Here is a 20,800-nt window from a genome sequence, read left to right on the forward strand (position 1 = left end):
CACAAACTAATGATCGGACAACTGTCAAATTTATACACGAATTATGCAAAGGTTAGGGCTAACTAAAAAACATATGGATTTAATTCCAGTAGCGCCATCTATGTGTCAGTCCGGGGACTTTTCAATTGACCTGTTACCATTTAATATTATAATCTATTTATAATTCAAAATATAATAGTTGAAATTCTTTAAAATTATTTTTATAAAATCTTTATAATAAATCCATTAATCTAGAGTTAATAATAGATTGAAACAGTCTTCCACCCTCTCACGTTACATAAGCATTCAGTCGCGAAAAAGACTTCCCGGCTTCCACGCCATCAAGTTATCCACCAATTGGCAACCATCTTTCAAACGTCAAACTTTCAAGACTGTTGGATGCGGTTAATTACTAAAGACCTACATTTTTTTAAAACGTTTGTATAGGTAATTATAATATGTTTCCATGAATGCCAAGAATGCTGCAAATTGATTACAGTATTCAAGACTTTTTACTTATTTGAATCCGTAGAAAATGTACAGACTAACAAATGAGATCGTAAACTTTGCTATCTTGATTTTGATCTTACGTTGGTTTTAGAAACCCATTTGATTTTATCTGCCTTTTTGCAAACCGAACATCACTGTGAAAATAATTCTATTTTAAATTTAGTATAATGCTGAACTCTAAGAAAAACGAACAGGTAATATTATAGGTGAAATTGCAGGTAAAGACAGCAAGAGAAAGTTGACAGACAACATATATTTTAGAATCTAAGAAATTAAACATAAATAAATATCGACAACAAATAATTTCATAATAAAATTTTAGAGCGACTAATACATAAATGCATCCTACATTGTAAAAAGTACAATCTACACAGTACCTAGACGTGGTTATGGTTAATAATGAGTTCTAACAAAGCATACGAAGACGTGAAAATGTTTCCACATGTTAATGTTGAAGTTGACTGAGTAATACATTATGTTTGTTTAAACGGATGGATACTAATGGGAAAAGGCAATCTACGCTATGTTTCAGTATTAAAATAGTTGCAAAACATACATTGTTTGTTAATATATGGGTAATAAAAATAAATGAAAATAATATAATAAATCGTTGTTAGATGGTAAGAGGCCAAGAGTCCCATTATAAACTGAGTGAAATAAAATGATTTCCTAAAAAGGATTGGTCAAGGCCACGGTCACCTATGACCATTTTAGACGTAGTTGTTAACTTGATTAAGCGTCTTTCTGAAAATTATATAGAGGGTACAGACATTCAAAAAAATTATTTATTATTAAAAAGATATAAATGTATAGCACAATTTTGCAAATAAATAAAAACATGTGCTGCAGTTATACAGAAATTACAGGAATTAATTGATTTATTCATAATGTTATTGTAATTTAATTGCTATCTATTTAATGTATTTATTGAGCACCATTTTATTATTCGGATACCGATTTTCCTAGAGACACATCTCATGAGAAGCAAAAAATATTATAAATAATTCCAATGCTCAATGCTCTTGTGGCATATTTATATTTAAAATATATTCTGAAAGAACTGCCACGAATTCTGTTCAAACTAATGCTGAATCGTACAATGTTTTGTTATATATAATTTTAATGATATTCAATATAGCAAAAAACATTTCATAACAATAGTAACTTAATTTTACGAAGAACTAAAGAAGGAATATAAGGGTGTGATATAAAAGCATATACCCGTTAAATAAAACAGCCAATGCATGTCGAATATACTGCCAATTACAGTTCGTAAAAATGTAACATTTGTTTTAAACTCAGGATAGATCTTTCGTTCTCATTTTATCCTAGTTAAAAAGAGACAGAATGCTGTTTGATGAGTCTGAACATGTAACCGAATCAGTCTATAAAATTCGATTTGGGTAATGTTCGACCACGTTGCCAAATGTCAGTAAGATTCTTGAAAATGTTGTAATAATAATCAGAGGTTATAAAGGGGCAAACTTTGATGGCGCGTATTGGAAGAAACCAATTCAGATTTAATTGTTGTTGTTGACGAATTGTGGATTAAACAGTTAATAAATGATAAATAATAAAAAAATTTATAAATTCATATATATCTGAATGATGAATTTACGTAAAATTAAAATAATCTACGCCGGCTGTACCTTTCCGTCGCCAGATGTTTAAATGTTTTTTTTTCGTAAGATATTTTTTTATTTCCCCTGAAAAAATCTCACCATTACACAACCAAATAGTTGGCACACTCAAATAATGACGAAATTTCGAAAAACCCTACACTATTATTGAGCAATGGGTATGGTTATTGATATAAATATTTACTTTTAAACAGTTTTTAACCGGTTCGAATTTTAAACAACCCAAAAAAAAAACGATATCAAACATAGTCAGTTTAAATGCAACAACCTTGATAATTTAACTTTTATTTGTACCTCGTTAGTTATGTAAAATCGTAATTAATTTACAGCCTAAGTGGCCTTCGTGCATTTACCTTTTATTCAATTAATAATTTTTATTACAAGTTCATGTGGTTTGGTTCGCTTCAATCTTCTGATCTCCTGCGTGTTGTCCAGTAGCTGCTTCCACGTTGCCGTGATTCGATAACCTTACTTCATAGTTTGGGGTAAAATTTTGAATAACTTAAAGTAAATCCATTTTACTACAAAGTCATCATGTAGTTCTTTGTAGATTAGGTAATCATTAAGAAGATATAGTTCAACCACATCAACATTTCGATGTATGACATCTTGTGAAGTGTAAAGCAGCGTTGCAAATTATGTGAAATTTATTTTTAGTTCTGATAATTGAATTCAATTCAACTGAGTTGAATTCAACAAGTTCTGAAGAACAGACAGACATGCAGACGAGAAGAGCCATGTAAAAATCAGACAAGTACTAGGGTATTATAAGACGTTAAGGGATCTGTTTATTTAAGTTTAAACACATACTCTAAAAATTGACTTCAAATATTCAACTAGGGCAGTATTATATAACTATAAGAAAAATCAAATTATTTAAAAATTTTATTTGAAAACAAGTGACAGTCGGATGAGGATCCCATCTTGGTTTCACACAAAGATGTCGGCCCGTCTGGGGCATCATCGTCTAACCAACTCTGACGTCTCTCACTCAAGCACAACTTTTGACGAGCCAGTGCTGTCATCGCAAGAAGAACTCAAAATATGATGACAATAATGTTTCGCAATCATCATTTTCAAGGCACAACAACTTTCGGTCGAGTAAACGAATAAACTAAAAAAGACGAATGGACACCTCATTATTGAGTAACATTTTAAAAATGTTTTCGCAACTTTCCTATAAAATATGACAGAAACAATGATTAAAACTTATCAATAGTGAATAGATCAATTGAAATTCAAGGAGAGTGAATGAATTAGTGATGATAGACACCTTATCCATCTTTAAAATATTGGTTAGCAGAAAAAATGCAAGAAAAATGTAGTAATTTTGGTGAATGTTAAGACGACAAATAGTAATCAGAAGGGGCAAAGTTTGGAGAGTACGGCTAGTCGGGTAGCACCACCCATTTTAATGTTTCCGAGTATTTTTTCACCAATATGTGGTCGAGTGTTGTCATGCTGAAGAATAACATTCTTGTGTATTTGCCATACTGTATACCGGCCGTTTCTTGCGCTGTGCTCGCCATAAACGTATCAATGGTAGTCGATAGTGATCCCCACTGATAGTTTATTTCATCAAGTAATGTCGTCAAATACTCGCCTTCAATTTTTTTCAAGATTTCAGCCGCCTCCTACTTCAAACTGAGGTAAAAAAAGTAAAACTTCCCGTAAATGCAATACTCGATACCAATTTAGACATTTTCAACGCACTGAAGATTTCTTTGTTCACACTTCGACGAAATGGCACATACTGAGTGAGGCTTCAACATGAGGTAGGTTACAATAAAATTACTTGCAGTAATTTAATAATACACAGTAAGACCATCTGTTGGAAATACTTTTAAATTAATTTATAGGACTGATATATAGCTGATTAACGGCAAGATGAATATTGCAAAGCACTGTGGGTACACAGTAGGGATATTGACCACCGAAATATTTTCAAAAATATCGATATTTTTAAAAATATTGATATATCGATATACCGGAGAACAACAATTGTAAGAAATACTCCTATTTCTTGATAAATAAAGTACAAACATTCAACAAAACAAAACAAAACTATAATTGTCATTATCTAGACTAAATACAAGGTACTACAGGTGATTATAATAACATTCGTCTAACAACTACGTCAACAAGATACTCTTCGAGAGATTCTAAGCACCTATATGATTTCTAGTCAAACGTCACTGTCTTGGATTTTCTTGCAATGTCGAATTTTATTTACAACAACCAGGAAAAACATCGATATTTTACAGAATATATATATATATATATATATATATATATATCGATATTTTTTATACATTTTAAAATTAAGTACCATTTTTTAAGGTTTATTAAAAACAATTATATCTTGTATGTCTTGTGTAAATCGATATACCGGTAAAAAAAACCATGACCTAAGGTAGCTATGACCATCAATATGAGTACTTTTTTTATATAGCAACAGCAGACATATCTGATGATGACCATCATCGAATAATTAAAAGAAAAACAAATGAGACAAGTTTTATTATTAACTATAGCACACAATCGAGTGACCGCCGAAACATTTCCGACCGTTACTAACGCTAATAAACATATTCGTTTCATTGGCCATGACGCAATCGTTAGAGAAAGGTATCCGAACGGCAATCGTCATCGATTACGCTACCACCTTAAATTTAGAAGGTGGCGTCATCGTTATGTCACCCAGGCCTACCGGTCTATATTTAAACCCACCTGAGTCGAATATTCGACAGCTCAGCTCAGCGGAGAATGTTTTTCGTGCGAATTTCTACTAGGAAAATGGTCGAGATTCCTAGAAAATCGCAAGAATTAAATCAATACTGGTGTTTCAGTACTTCCAATCGTCCGTTTCGGAAATTCAAAAATGCAAAAGAACAAAAATTTAATTCTTAATTGAATTAAAATTAATCATACTTTCTGATCATGTAAAAAGCATAAGTAATGTCATTTGAGATCACATTTCTTATTGTTTTTGTTTTTGATAACATCTTTATTAGATATGCTTAGTAAATCTTAATTATAATTTAATTTATTACTACATTTCATTTGTACTTGTATTAATTCACAAGCAAGGCGAGTGCGAGATAAATCACTACATAGTATAAAACAAAGTCGCCTTTTCTGTCCCTATATCCCTATGTGTGCTTAAATCTTTAAAACTACGCAACGGATTTTGATGCGGTTTTTTTCAATAGATAGAGTGATTCAAGAGGAAGGTTTATATGTATAATACATGCATAATATACTAAGGCAACATTGCTAATTTTAGAGGTTTCTAACGTGATGTCGTAAATTAACCTATTTTTTTAGGCTTATTTAGCAATTAGCAAAAACGCTGCCTAACCCTACGAGTTAGATCAAATTAATGTACTACAGTATTGTACACCATAAAAAGGTCTACAAAAAAGTCCGCGATGGTATATGTTTATCTTTTAGGGATAACCCACATTAACCATTTTTATTGTTTACTTTTTACGTGAGAAAATGGCTTATTTACGAAGCTATTTTAAGCAATACGGCATTAATCCTTATCGAATTAAGTACCTTAAATACAGTGTGCAATTAATATAGATCAATATGGTTCCCTACAGCACAGTAAATTAAACAAATATTTTCGGAGATATTACAAATTTAAAATTTGCGTTTAAAAATGTGTAATGTAATAAAAATTGTATGAATTTAGATATTCCAAAGATAGCAGGAAATCTTCATAGTAAGTATAGGGGAAGAGGAATTGTTTTACTCCAAATTTAATGCGTGCAGGCCAAGGGCAGAAATGAATGAACCAAAAATACTGGATCGATTTTAATCATGTTTTCATTGAGTGACATAGGCATATATATTTTATGTTTTTATATACAACGTTCATATTTTTTCTGTAGTGTATTTAATTTAGTATCAGCATTGCACCCGTGCGAAGCCGGGGCGGGTCGCTAGTACATTAATATGTTATTCCTCAATTATAAAATTATAATAATTTAAGCTATAGTTTACACTAAAGGTATACACTTTATATAAGTTCTTTATATGGTTTGGTTCGCTCCAATCTTTTGACATCCTGCGCGCTGTCCAGCAGTTGTATTTCTTCCATGTTAGTATGATTTAGTAATCTTCTTTAGTGCTTTAAGGCGAAATCTGGATAACTTCGTAAATCCATTTGATTTCCAGGTCATCGTGCAGTTCTTCGCTGGTTACGTAGCGAATTTTGTTTTGACTGCATTGAATGACTAGTTGATTTTAATTTTTAGTGCAACCCTATGTGCGGATTTTGTGTTTTAATGTGTTTTGCTTCAACTGTATGTTTTCCCTCCAAAAGGCAATATTTTGTCAACACGCGATATTCCTTTTTATAATTTTTTTTCACAATAACAAAAGTTGTTTCACTCAAAATGCCATAATTCACAAACTAATGATCCGACAGCTGTCAAATTTATACACGCATCTTTTGAGGGTTAGGGCTAACTAAAAAACATATGGATTTAATTCTAGTAGCGTCATCTATGTATCAGGTCGGGAACTTTTCAATTGACCTGTTATAGTTCGTAAAAAGGAAAAAATATTTTTAAAAAATCTAGAGGTCTAAAAAATATCACCGAGAAAAATAATTATAACTGACGCTATGATTAATTAGATTAATTGGATGAAAGCACAATGTTTATTATACAAAGCAGCGTGTTATAAATAATATTTACGTTTCACTCAATAATTACTATCATTTTCTTTTTATAGACGTGATTCTTGTATTTATCATTATCGCTTGAGCATATTTTCTGGAAGGTTTACTGGGTCGTAATGTCAACGCTTTGCGGTCACTTTTATTTTAATACTCAGACAACCTTAATAATTACAGAGAGAATCGATTTAACAGAACATTCTAATTGTACGCCTAATTTAGACAATACACACACACACACACACATAGGATGAGAGAGAGATAGATACAGAGAGAGAACGAGAGATCAGCGAGATGGGGGGGGGAGAGGGCTTTTAATCAAATGGTCAATTATTGGTGACCTTGTAATTAACTTAAGTAATTGAGATCAAATTATCTAAATCGTTATTCTATTATGCCCAAAAACTGTTAAATGAGTATAGATAATTGAAAATGGGGTGGAATATATTTTTAATCTGGTGTTTTTTTGTGATTTTATAAGATTACTGAATCTTACTTCTCGGAATTCTAAACTATATTAGAAGGAAATAATGTTTTGACTTGAGCCCCTTGAAAACTTGAGTTACTGACCTGTAATTCACTCGTGAGGTGTTACTAAGGGATCTACTAATTAATAAAAGATTCTAAACCACCATAGGTCGAAAGCAGAATAATGTATACTATTTTTTTGAGATCTTAAATAAAGTTTCGCTGATTAGTTATCAGAGTACGTAGCATAGCGAGTCGTATATGATGGTAAGTATTTTTAAACTTGAAATTCAATGCTTATCGTTTCCTCGAATTGTAAGCAAGCTTTTTCAAATGAGTTTCGTACCAAAGAAACGTACTGCTTTACTTTGTTTTTAAAAAAATCCACAGCTGAAGCACGCCTTGTTAACGTTTGAAACAAAGCTAGTTTAAAATATATTTTAAAACTGAAAATACAGACATGCTCTGATACATAAAAATAAAAGAGATAATTGAGTACAGTGTGGATACTAGTGCTCCATGAATATCATTCTAGAAAACAAGTTGAACAATGAAATATTACTAGTTCTTGATCACGGTGAGTTCATTAAATATCGAAATGATTCATAACCGTTTTTAGGCACGCATTACTTATACTTCTACTTGTCTTTCAAAATAAGGAACTTATGCTAATATTATTAAAAGCTTTAACGGTTTTATTCAAATATTTGAAGGCAAATAATATTTAATTAATCCTCTAATAATAATTATTAATTATTTAACTATTCTCTCTGTGTAATTAGACTCAAGTTCGAAGTATATTTAAAGAAAAATGTTCAAAGTTAAAGAGAATTGTATTATCTCTGTAATTTATAGGCATAAATAGTAAAATTAACTTTACCGCAGCTGCGGTTACTTTACTTGATAACTTTAAAAAATAGATTATTAAAAATAGTAATGATTTTTCATTACTATTTTTAATAATCTATTGTGGTTATTATTATTGTGTTAATAATCTATTGTTTTAATAATCTATTGTGTTTTAATAATCTAAATTTATTGTGGTGCTTTCAAAATTTTCGGTTAATTTAAAAGTCACCGGCCTGACATATAGATGGCGCTACTCGAATTAAATCCATGTGTTTTTTAGTAGTTTTTTAGTGGTTTAGTTTCGTGGTCATTAGTTTGTGAATTATGGCATTTGAAGCAACTTTTGTTATTGTAAAAAAAAATTTCGTGTGCTGATAAAATATTGCTTTTTGAAGGAAAAAATACAGTTGAAGCAAAAACAAAGTTGAAACAAAAACAAAATGATTCTGAATGACCGTAAATTGAAATTGAATAAAATACTCTAAATATATCAAATGTGCCGCGCGAGCTCACTTTTGACCAAAAACAACGACGAGGTGATGATTCGGAGCAGTGTTTGAAGATGATCAAACATAATAAACCCGAGTTTTTGCGTCGACATGTGACAATGGATGAAACATGGCTCCATCATTTCACTCCGAAGTCCAATCGACACTAATCCGAGTAGACTGCACACGATGAACCCGCTCTAAAGCGTGGGACAACGCAACAGTCGGCTGGCAAGGTCATGGCGTCTGTATTTTAGGATGCGCATGGAATAATTTTCATTGACTACCTTGAGAAAGGAAGTACCATCAACAGCGACTTTTGCATAGCGTTATTGGACCGTTTAATGGAAAAAATCGCCGAAGAACAGCCGCATTTGAAGAAAAAGGAAGTGTTGCTTTAAAAAATCCATGAATTGGTCTGCGAATTGCTTCCTCATCCACCCTGTTCTCCAGATCTGCTCCCCAGCGACTATTTCCTGTCTCAGATCCCAAAAGAATGCTCGCTGGAGAGAATTTTTCGTCGAGTGAAGAGGTGATTGCTGAAACTAAGGCCTATTTTGAAGCAAAGGACAAATCGTACTACAAAAATGGTATCGAAAAGTTGGAGGGTCGCTATAATGAGTGTATCACCCTTGAAGGGAATTATGTTGAATAAAGAAAACTAATTTTGCCCAAAAAAGTGTATTATTATGGTAGGCCGGGGACTTTTCAATTGATCTGTTATAATACTATAAAAAGTCATAGTACTGGCATTTTACTCATAGATACCTAATTTGGCAAGGCTAGTACACTGTTTATTGTATTTAAACTCTGAGTAAACAGTTTCAAGTGTAATATATAATCATAAGTCCAATCATAATCATTGCTAACAGCACCAAAATCCAACAAAATTTAAATGGTAACATATAGTGTTAAATTATTCATTATGTTGTCGTTGCTTCAAATATTATTCTCAATTTTATTCCATGTTATAGTATTCTTTTTAATCCTTTCAACTCTAGTTTAAGCAGACTCTAAAGTTTCAAAAAACTAGTAGAGAATGTGTAATTTTAATCAATACAATAGAGCAAAAAAAAATAAAAATAATCATGTTATGTCTATATATATACATATTTATATAACATTGATATGTTAATATTTACTTTAACAACTGTTTATACGACATAATAAATATATTTTAAGTCTTTTATACAGAGGCCAATTTTTTTTATAATCAACTTCAATTAAATTCGACGCTAGAAAATCTGACCACAAGAAGGTTAATTTTATTAACTCTTCGTTGATTTTGATATATCTGTTATTATAGTGAAAACCTTGACCAATTTTACTAGTTCAACGCAGTCAGTTTTACTATCGAATAAATATATCTGATCTGTGAATATATAAAATTTAAATTAACTTTTTATTTTTGGTGTAATTAAGATAATACGTATTTGGATTTGCTTCAGATATTATTGGGACGCCTTTTTATGTATAAACAATATTTGTTTTTCTTTATATACAAGTAAATTTGTTGTAATGTTTTTATTAATCTGGTAAATATGTTTTGTTAATATCGATATTATTAAATGCGATAGAAAGAAAATTTCAACTATAGTAACAACAATGGGTTGATTTTAGTAAACACTAATAGTCACTAAACAGCTGTCGGTTGTTTCATGGCTCATAGCTTTATTTTTATTCAATTGAAACAACTTTTCTTTAGATAAAATCATGAAAAACAGTTTCAGGCGGTGGTTTGTTTATCACTACATAGTATAAAACAAAGTCGCCTTTTCTGTCCCTATATCCTTATGTGCGCTTAAATCTTTAAAACTACGCAACGGATTTTGATGCGGTTTTTTTCAATAGATAGAGTGATTCAAGAGGAAGGTTTATATGTATAATACATGCATAATATACTAAGGCAACATTGCTAATTTTAGAGCTTTCTAACGTGATGTCGTAAATTAACCTATTTTCTAAGGCTTATTTAGCAATTAGCAAAAACGCTGCCTAACCCTACGAGTTAGATCAAATTAATGTACTACAGTATTGTACACCATAAAAAGGTCTACAAAAAAGTCCGCGATGGTATATGTTTATCTTTTAGGGGTAACCCACATTAACAATTTTTATTGTTTACTTTTTACGTGAGAAAATGGCTTATTTACGAAGCTATTTTAAGCAATACGGCATTAATCCTTATAGAATTAAGTACCTTAAATACAGTATGCAATTAATATAGATCAATATGGTTATCGAATTAAGTACCTTAAATACAGTATGCAATTAATATAGATCAATATGGTTCCTTACAGCATGTAAATTAAACAAATATTTTCGGAGATATTACAAATTTAAAATTTGCGTTTAAAAATGTGTAATGTAATAAAAATTGTATGAGTTTAGATATTCCAAAGATAGCAGGAAATCTTCATAGTAAGTATAGGGGAAGAGGAATTGTTTTACTCCAAATTTAATGCGTGCAGGCCAAGGGCAGTAATGAATGAACCAAAAATACTGGATCGATTTTAATCATGTTTTCATTGAGTGACATAGGCATATATATTTTATGCCCGTGCAAAGTCGGAGCGGGCCGCTATGTTTTTATATACAACGTTCATATTTTTTCTGTAGTGTATTTAATTTAGTATCAGCATTGCACCCGTGCGAAGCCGGGGCGGGTCGCTAGTATATAATACTTGATACTGATATACAACTAATCTAGACATGAAGTTCGTGATAGATCTGTTTCTATTTCTGAAAAATTGTGAAAGAATCTTTTTAAGAGTGAACTAGTAGATATATGTTTTATCCATATTCAAATATGCATGACTAAAGCCATGGAAACTACACTATATTACAATTACTTATATTTAAGTTATTGTAAAGACAAATTGTATTGTTGGTAACGACTAGTAACAATGTAACACATCAAACAAAAAATTTGTTATAAATTTTAAAAGTAAGATTTGATGAAGTAACATCGCAACGTGCTAGGGCTGTTAAATTTTGGTGACGTGCATTGGCTGTTTTATTGAAGGTATATATTAATATTACAATCAAAAACATTTTATTTAACATATATACGAAGGCGGTTCGATAAGTACTTAGCCTCACGACTCGATGGCGCCACTATCGCAATATAAATTTACCGTGTAGTACATTCTCGTAGACGGCTATTGTCGAAATTTTAGCCGAATCGGACTCATAATTTTGTGTGGAAGCGGACGTGTCCGTTGATTTTAGAAACATGAGAAAAGAGCAGTATCGATCGGTGATTCCATTCATGTTTTTGGAATGGAATAAGCGGAGCGAAATCAAAGACCACTTGGATAGTGTGTAGGGTGACTTTCTTCTTTGTTGTCGAGGTTCAAACATTGGTTAAACGAGTTTCAATATGGTCGCACGTCGGTTTTTGATAAGCCACGCCCAGGTGCCCCAAGAACGGTACAACGGAGCATAACGTGACAACAATCCACGATCTCATATTGACAGATCGCCGACTGAATGTGCGCGAGATAGCTAAGACAGTAGGCATCTCAAAAGACCGCGCGGGTGATATCCTGCATGAAATTTTAGGCCTGAGAAAGCTGTCGACTCAATGGGTGCCGCGTTTGTTCAGTTCGGACAACAAACTCAACCGTGTTATCATTTCAGAGCAGTACTTCTCGCTGTTTAAGCGCAATACGACAGAGTTTCTGCATGAACCGTTGACGAAACATGGATCCACTGGTACACGCCAGAAACCAAGAAACAGTCGAAGCAGTGGACTTCAACCGGTGATTCGAAGAAGGCAAAAACTGTCCTATTAACCGAAAAGGTGTTGACTGCTGTTGTCTGGGATTCTGTTGTCAAGGTGTGATATACATGGACTATCTGGAGAAGGGCAAAATGGTCATGACATGCCGAATTATTGGGCCGATTCGATGCAGTGATAACTGACACCTCCACACTCGCCACCACCGAACTGATGGAATTAGGTTACGAACTACCGTATTCTTCAGATTTGGCCTCGTGCGACTTTTTGTTTCCGAGCCTGAAAATGTCACATGGCGGGTAGAAATTTGAGTCGAATGAGGAGGTTATCGCCGCTACAGAGGCTTACTTACCTACAGACCGCGAGAAAACGTTTTTTTCCGGGTTAAAGAATTTGGAGCATAAAAGGGGATATAAATCGCCACTTTTTCAGAATTTTCGGTTTTATTTTGTAGGCTATATATATTCATGTACACATATATAAAAAAAAATACGACGATGTATAACGATTGCGAAATTAAAAATGATTCCATCGGCCCCAAAATTCCAAACCAAACAAAAATATTTATTATCCGCGCTGTTGCGATTGAAAAATAAATTAATTAAGACTGGTTATCATATTTATGTTCGGTCGTTAAGATGCGTAGGAATCGCGTTTATTTCCAAGTTAACTTTCAGCGACCAAGGATAACGACGAGATATTCTGGGTCAGCGTTTATTTCTATGATATCACCAAAAACAAATCGCTTTTACTACTTACCACGTCGTCTTTGCTGTCCGCTTCGACGAAGATGTTCGTTAAGGTTGGCGTGTGAGTCTCCGGCAGGATTCTCACCAATTCGACTCCGATTCCTTGCTGAAATATAAAATATACTGATTAGTTATTTAGCAAAGATATTGATTTAATAAATAACGAATATCAAAACATTTATTGAGTGAATATTTTTAACTCTCATAGTCCAGACAGCAATCGGTATACTTCGGCAGTTTTCCCTGAAGCAACGCACGGCCTCCGGGCTCGAGGTTATCATTCAAGAATCTTTACCTACGCAGCTCGATCATGCGGTCTAGTAGTTCAAATTTTGAGGTTGCAAATCAACCCCCTAAAAACCCAGGCCATCATTTTCACTAAGAAGCGTTACGCAATTTAAGATCATACGTCATATTGAAAAAAATGGATAAAAAGGAATTTCGCGTGTTGATAAAATATTGCTTTTTGAAGGGAAAAAATACAGTTGAAGAAAAACTTGGCTTGATGCCGAGTTTCCGGACACTGTCCCAAGAAAATCAACCATCAAGTATGCTAAGTTTAGATGTGGTGAAATGAGCACCGAAGACGGTGAACGCAGTGGACGTCCAAAAGAGATTGTTACTGACGAAAACACTTAAAAAATCCACAAAATAATTTTGAATGACCGTAAATTGAAACTGAATGAAATAACAGACATACTAAAGATACCAATTGAATGTGTACGTCATATCATTAACGAATATTTGGGTATGAGAAAGCTCTGTACAAAGTGGGTACCGCGCGAGCTCACTTTTGACCAAAAACAACGACGAGTTGATGATTCGGACCAGTGTTTGAAGATGATGAAGTGTAATAAACCCGAGTTTTTGCGTCGATATGTGACCATGGATGAAACATGGCTCCATCATTTCACTCCGGAGTTCAATCGATAGTCATCCGACTGTCGATTGACACACGATGAACCCGCTCCAAAGCGTGGGAAAACGCAACAGTCGGCTGGCAAGGTTATGGCGTCTGTATTTTGGGATACGCAAAATATATTTTTTTGACTACCTAGAAAAATGAAAGACCATCAACAGCGACTATTACATAGCGTCATAGTGTGAAGGACGAAATCGCAGAAAACGGCCGTATTTGAAGAAAAATAAAGTGCTGCTTCACCAAGACAATGCGACGTGTCACAAGTCAGTGAAAACGATAACAAAAATCCATGAATTGGGCTTCGAATTGCTTTCTCGTCCGCCGTATTCTCCAGATCTGACCCCCAGCTACGATTTCCTGTTCCCAGATCTCAGAAGAATGCTCGCCGGGAAGAATTTTCGTCGAATGAAGAGGTGATCGCCGAAACTGTGTATCACACTTGAAGGGAATTATGTTGAATAAAAAAAAATAATTTTGAATACTCTTATACACTATACAAGTGGTTTGTGATTTGTTTCGCTTCAATTTGCTATATTGTTTCCACGATGCTGTAAAGTAGCAATCTTATTTCATATCTTAAGGCGAAATCGTACATCGTATATCTATTTGATTTCGAGGTCATCGTGCAGTTCTTCGTTGGTTACTTAGCGCTAAGCAATCGTAGAATTTTGTTTTGGGTACTTTGGTTTACCAGTTGGTTTAATGTTTTAGTGCATAGGTCCAATTTGGCTTTATGATTGACTGATAAACCAATATCTTTAATTTTCGGTCATGTTGAGAATATCTTCCGACTTCCGACCGAACCAGTACAGTTTGCTTGAGTCTAATCTGTTCTGCTTTTTGTCTACCTAAACTACCATCAAGATGTATGCCGAGGTATTCAGCTGATTCTTATTAAGGCATCGGGCACACGTCAAGTGATGTAATTAGGTTTCTGTCATTTCACCGCAACGCAAAATTAACATGGGGAGATGTGGAGCTCTTAAGTTGTATTTTCCAGTCTCTAGTCCATTTGTAGATCTTGTTGACTGCTACTTATAGCTTCTAGACCGCCTTAAGTAGATACATACTTTTTATCATGCTAACTGTAGGGCAGATACAGAAGTGGTCCCAAGACATTACTCTGTAAAACTCCAGTCGAAATAGGTTTAAGTGTTGGGAATGTTCCTTTATGCGAGACCCTAAATTTTCATTCTGTAGATTAATTAAGAGCCATACCCAGTCAAAAGCTCATGAGACATCAATATATTGCCAAGAATATTTCAGTACAGTATTTCTTTTCTGGAAATCTGGTATTTCTATGAATGGTTTTATGTGTTTTAACGTATAATAATTATGATATCGCCGGTAAAACTCAAACTAAATGACGTAGCTTCCTTAAAACCTCACAGTATATTAAATATTTTGTATTATTTTATATTTATAAAGCATATATTTTAATGGGCATAAGAACCGGCCTTTAAAAGAATAATGAATGAAAGAAATAACGTGCATCAACACACAGATTATTTTATTTCGGTAATATCAATATTATAATTATTTAATATCGCATAAATATCATTGATTCGTCATCGCTTGACATACATGTATGCCCGAAACCTACCACAAATTACAATTCGGCTCTCTCAATACCTTCCGTTATAATATCAACACTGCAAGCCTTATCGATATTTGGTCGAGTTATTTCTAACGATTAATTATGTGTAAATGAGTTCATCGTTAATTTTAACAATTAAACCAACAAAACATCCAAATTTAATGTAATGCAAATTTCGTAACGCCGGCAAATAAAAAAAACTCACGCAAGCTTTACGAGTCTGGGGAATATTTTAATGTTTATACAGAAGTTGGAACTTAATTAGTCGTAAATGCTGCGGTAATTAACTGCGGTAGTGTGACAGGGTGACAATGTTGCGGACTGTAAACATTCTACGTGATGTCGAATATATCACAAGAATCTACTTCTGGAGAATCCCCGCATCCGTTCAAGGATTTGAATTTGCTACGTTGCCAGTTGTTCAAAATTATACGTATATTTGAAGGATATAATATAAATAGAATAAATTATCTTGAATATAATATTTATGTTGGGATCCAAATTAAAATTCGGTCATTCAAAATCATTTTGGGGATTACTCTAATGTTTTTGTCGGTAACAACCTCTTTTGGGCGTCCACTGCGTTCCCTGACTTCAGTGCTCACTTCTCCACGTCTAAACTTAGTATACCAATCGTCGATGGTTGATTTTCCTGGGGTAGTGCCCGGAAACTTGGTAAGTTGTTGCGTCAACTGTATTTTTTCCCTTCAAAAACCAATATTTTATTAACACGCGAATTTCTTTTTTATCCATTTTTTCACAGTAACAAAAGTTGCTTCACTCAAAATGCTATAATTCACAAACCAATTATCCTACAGCCGTCACATTTATACACGCGTCTTTTGAGGTTTAGGATTAACTAAAAAACATATGGATTTAATTCTAGTAGCGCCATCTATGTGTACTTTTCAATTGACCTGTTAAGATGTAATTAATAATAAAAACAGTTTGCGTTTGACAATACAAATTTAGAAAACACAGTATGATAGGTTATATAAAAAGAATATAGCTCAGTAAAAGAAGAAGTTCCTTTCATGAATGCTAGATTTCTAAATCTTTTTATGGCACTGATGAGTACAAACCTCTGTTATATTGTATGAACACACTTTTTATAGGAAGCTGATTAACGTAATTAACTACTGTCACAACGTCAATTCATAACAAAATTCTGCTCAAAAATTCAACAAATATCACGACTTGCTGTGTGATGTAAAATCAGGAAAATCAGACCTTTAAAAAACGTTCTGACAATTGACAATCGGAAGCGGCCTGCTTTGAAGACGGTACAATAAAATTTGAACATCTGGTTTTATCGACCATTAACCAATAATATTACACACATTAGCTACAAATTTACAATTACTACGACTACGACTTTCTTATTTTATATTAAAACTATTTGATTAATGTTTAAACATGTATATCATAATTAAAAAATGTAAACAATAATATTTACGTTAAGTTTTCATCATTCTATCGCGTTAGGTAAAATCTTAGCGTAAAGAAAATTTGCATTGCATTATAGTCGAATGAAATAACAATATATTCGCTAAAATTAACTATGAACTAATTTCTACATTCATCACTTGGAGAAACAGATGTGTGATACCTCTGTCAGTCCTGCGAATAAAGGTTGTAAATTTCATTAAGCCTAAGCTTCTTATTAATATAATATTTTAACATATATATAATACGAAAATAAACATTAGGAATTTATACCACGAATTTTCATAGATATGAATGGTTTCTTGTTTTAATTAATTTAGATATGGTTAATTATTTGGTGTTAATTCCTTTTTATATATTTTGCAAAAAAAAGTTATTTGTTTATATTACTTATTTCTACGAAAATTAAGTAATTTTTACATAAATTTATCTATTTTGGTAATTATACATGAAATCTGATAAAATAATAATAAAAAAATTAAAAAAAGATAAAAATAGCGTGTTGGTTTTGAGGATATCTGAAAATGAATTGTTTGGATTTTATCTCTCCGAAATCATTAGTTGTCAGTACCTTATTAACATGATTTAAAGTGTCAACAGAAAAAGTGAAAAACAAACATTATTTAGGTGTAAATTATAAATTTAGCATACAATTACTATATATAGTCTATTTAAAGTTTTTTGTACGTACATCATCAAGATGTTTAAAGTATAGCCTGCCGCAATTTGTAAATTCGTTTTAGAATCGGACAATATTTTCCTTCTCGTTTTATTTTAGTTAAAAAGAGACACAATGCTGTCCGATTGGTTCGAACTCGTAAACGCATAAGCCTGTCAAAGTCGTCCGGTTGTCAGACGTATGCAAAATTCTTGAAAGCAATAGTGATAGGAGCTTATAACTCTAAGCTATAAACTATTGTAGCTGTATAATTAACTGTAGTTTTTAGATGTACTATAATGTTAAAATAAATTATATTTGATAACATTTTTGTTCAATTATTTTATTTAGATTAGAATTTTGTCGTATATCAAAGCACAACTGAACTAAATCTCATAATTGATGCGGCAACATTGCGACCTTTAGATGACGTATATACAAAATAACTTTGAAAACACTATATATAACATTCTACAGTTATAACATATTTACACATTGAAGAAGTTAACAAACAACATTACAACATTGCTCTTTTACGTTTTGAACTTTCATATCGTTAGATCACTATATAGCAAGATTTAATGAAGCCACGAAATGACCTCATCATTACGTCATTATTATATCTCACATATTTACCGTTTTTATCACATAGCGTTCAAGGATTCCGTGGTAACAAAGCTGCGGCATTGTGTGTATAATTTACGGTATTAAAATATATTTTTATAATATAAAAGTTCCGTCATTGTAGTTAGAGCAGCTGCTAAATTTTAAGCGATAACGAAATGGTACTAAAAAAAGAGACACCGCATTTGATTTTGGTTGTAATTTAAAATAATATGGACAGCACGGTACACGAATATTATTTACTAGGGTGTTCAATAAGTAAGTGGAACGAACATGAAAATCTGATTTATAGTGGTAAGCATTTCATTTCCAATCATCGATACATTTATTCAAATGTTCACTCTAACAGGGTCTTTTTTCACTGAAAAAATAGGCTGAGATCACCAGAGACGAAACTCAAGTCCTCTGTCAATTAAGGGCATAAAGATTTGTTTTGTTCGTAATTTAATTTTGTGTATATGTCACAAAATTATATTATTATATTTGTATTGTTTAGGCTCGGCACCAACTTCATAGTGATCAGGTGGTAGTAGTTAAAATAATATTGTAAATAGATAAATAGATTTAGGTAGGTATTAAGCTAAATGGTATGTATATAGTAGAATACAAAATACGTGTAGTAGATAGGTAAAATAAGTTTTTTGTTTAGTTTTACTTAGTTATACAATGATTGTTATGTACATATTTTATTTTAAAATGTTTCTTTTTTGTGTTAAAAATGTAAGTTTGATTATTTTTTACTTTTTAGTGAGTTCCTTATTTATATTTTGAGGTCGGTTCATTTTTTTGTTAAAAATATTTTATTTTTCTCTTTTTAGAGTTAGATATTTACTCAATAAATTACGCAGTATTATAATGGATAGCCCAAGTAAAAGTACAGTCCGTATGAGGAAAAATAAGAATAAAGAAACAATGAAAATAAGGAATGTTTCAGGATCTGGGGTCCGCTACCTAGTCTAGGTGATTTGACAAATGTTCCAATGAAACTAGAACAAAAAAAGTTGCTGCCTTGTTGGGAATCGAATCCACGACCTCCACGTGCGAGCTCAACGTACTAACCATTACACCATAGTAACAGTTGCCTACAATTCAACGACGCCCTATATGATATGATTAGTGCTTAATAAGCAAACTAACTGACTTCTACAGTGAACTACTTCCGATTTTTCCTCACATCAGTTGAGCGATAACATTATACATCAATATCTGTTTATTTTAGACAAAAAATATGTGAAAACATTGTACGTGCCTTTGAAATTTGAGGATTTCACTCGATTTCTCCACCTTCGCCCCAAACAGATCCTGATTTGGTACTCGGAAGTGCACTCTTTTGAATAAAAAAAAATAATTTTGAAAATCGGCCATAGTTGACGGAGAAAAGAAGATAGTATTTTATAATTTGTATTTTAATTAAAACAAAGCAGTTATTCTGCAGCGTATTGGGGAAAAATTCCTGCTATAGCTTGATGATGACGATGATGATAATGATTTAACTGACGATCTGACGGCTATGGTGTAACAAGTTTTAATGGAAACCATAATGAGGTAATCCTCATTATTATGTTATTATTACAATTGTTGTTTACTTAAACATTTATGTTTTATCATAAAAACATTCCAACTTCTAAACATCATCACTAAATTTTATGTGATAACAACGTCGTGTGAACATTTAATCTCGTACTGTTTAAGTTCATGTTATTTATTGCTTATATATTTTAAAATAAGAACGATGGACATCTAAATCATGATCCTCGTTCATCCATTACACTGAGCAATTATCAATAAAAATGTAAGGGATAATAAAAAAATCCTGAACTTCACCAGTCTCGGTGTAAATTTGGGAGAAAAAAAAACAAGTTAATCCTTCGATGTTATTTTATGTGGGATATAACCGAATGACTAAGGCCGTGTCTAAATATAACCGGACGTTTCTTTAAGTTTTGTGTTTTTAATCGGGTTGTTCTACATAGTTGCACGTATCGGGATCTCGATCACTTGCAAGGCGCTTTCTGGCCAATTAGGGGCCATATTGAGTCAGAATAGTACACCGGAAACTATTTGAATGATTTATACACCGCGTGACTTTCCAACATGTCTTCGTCCAGTGCCTCTTTGTCTTTGAAGCGTCTGCTGTTTTTAATTGTGCTTTTCTTTTAATCATAGTAAAACTATAAATCGTTTTTGTTGGTTGTTACACCGAAATTTTTGTTGTAAGCTAAATGCGTTGTTAGCACTGTAACAAAAAACGGATGATAAAAGTCTTATGTGCTTGCCTTTATTCTGATCGTTTTTAGACTTAAAAAGGTATTTATTAAGAATAATTGATAACATACTAGGCCTATAAATTAATTTTAAATGATTTACAACAGATGGTGTGTACGTTTGTAATCAACTTCGTGTTGAAGCTTCACTCACAGTATGTTTCATTTCGTCGG

The 20,800-nt window shown here is 32.5% G+C and overlaps 1 protein-coding gene across 13 annotated transcripts in view; it reads right to left on the reverse strand.

Moving 5' to 3' along the window:
- Positions 1–20,800, reverse strand: part of LOC143198732 (uncharacterized) — a 55,984-nt gene that overhangs the window by 26,676 nt on the left and 8,508 nt on the right. For all 13 annotated transcript variants that reach the window (XM_076408131.1, XM_076408120.1, XM_076408127.1 and 10 more), the window contains one exon: positions 13,126–13,221. In XM_076408131.1, the coding sequence (XP_076264246.1) occupies positions 13,126–13,221 (96 nt within the window). The remainder of the gene's footprint in view (positions 1–13,125; positions 13,222–20,800) is intronic.

The sequence above is a fragment of the Rhynchophorus ferrugineus genome, unplaced genomic scaffold, assembly GCF_030347505.1.
Source record: "Rhynchophorus ferrugineus isolate W39M unplaced genomic scaffold, kcgeb_rfMv2 rfM6, whole genome shotgun sequence".
Classification (NCBI taxonomy): Eukaryota; Metazoa; Arthropoda; class Insecta; order Coleoptera; family Curculionidae; genus Rhynchophorus; species Rhynchophorus ferrugineus.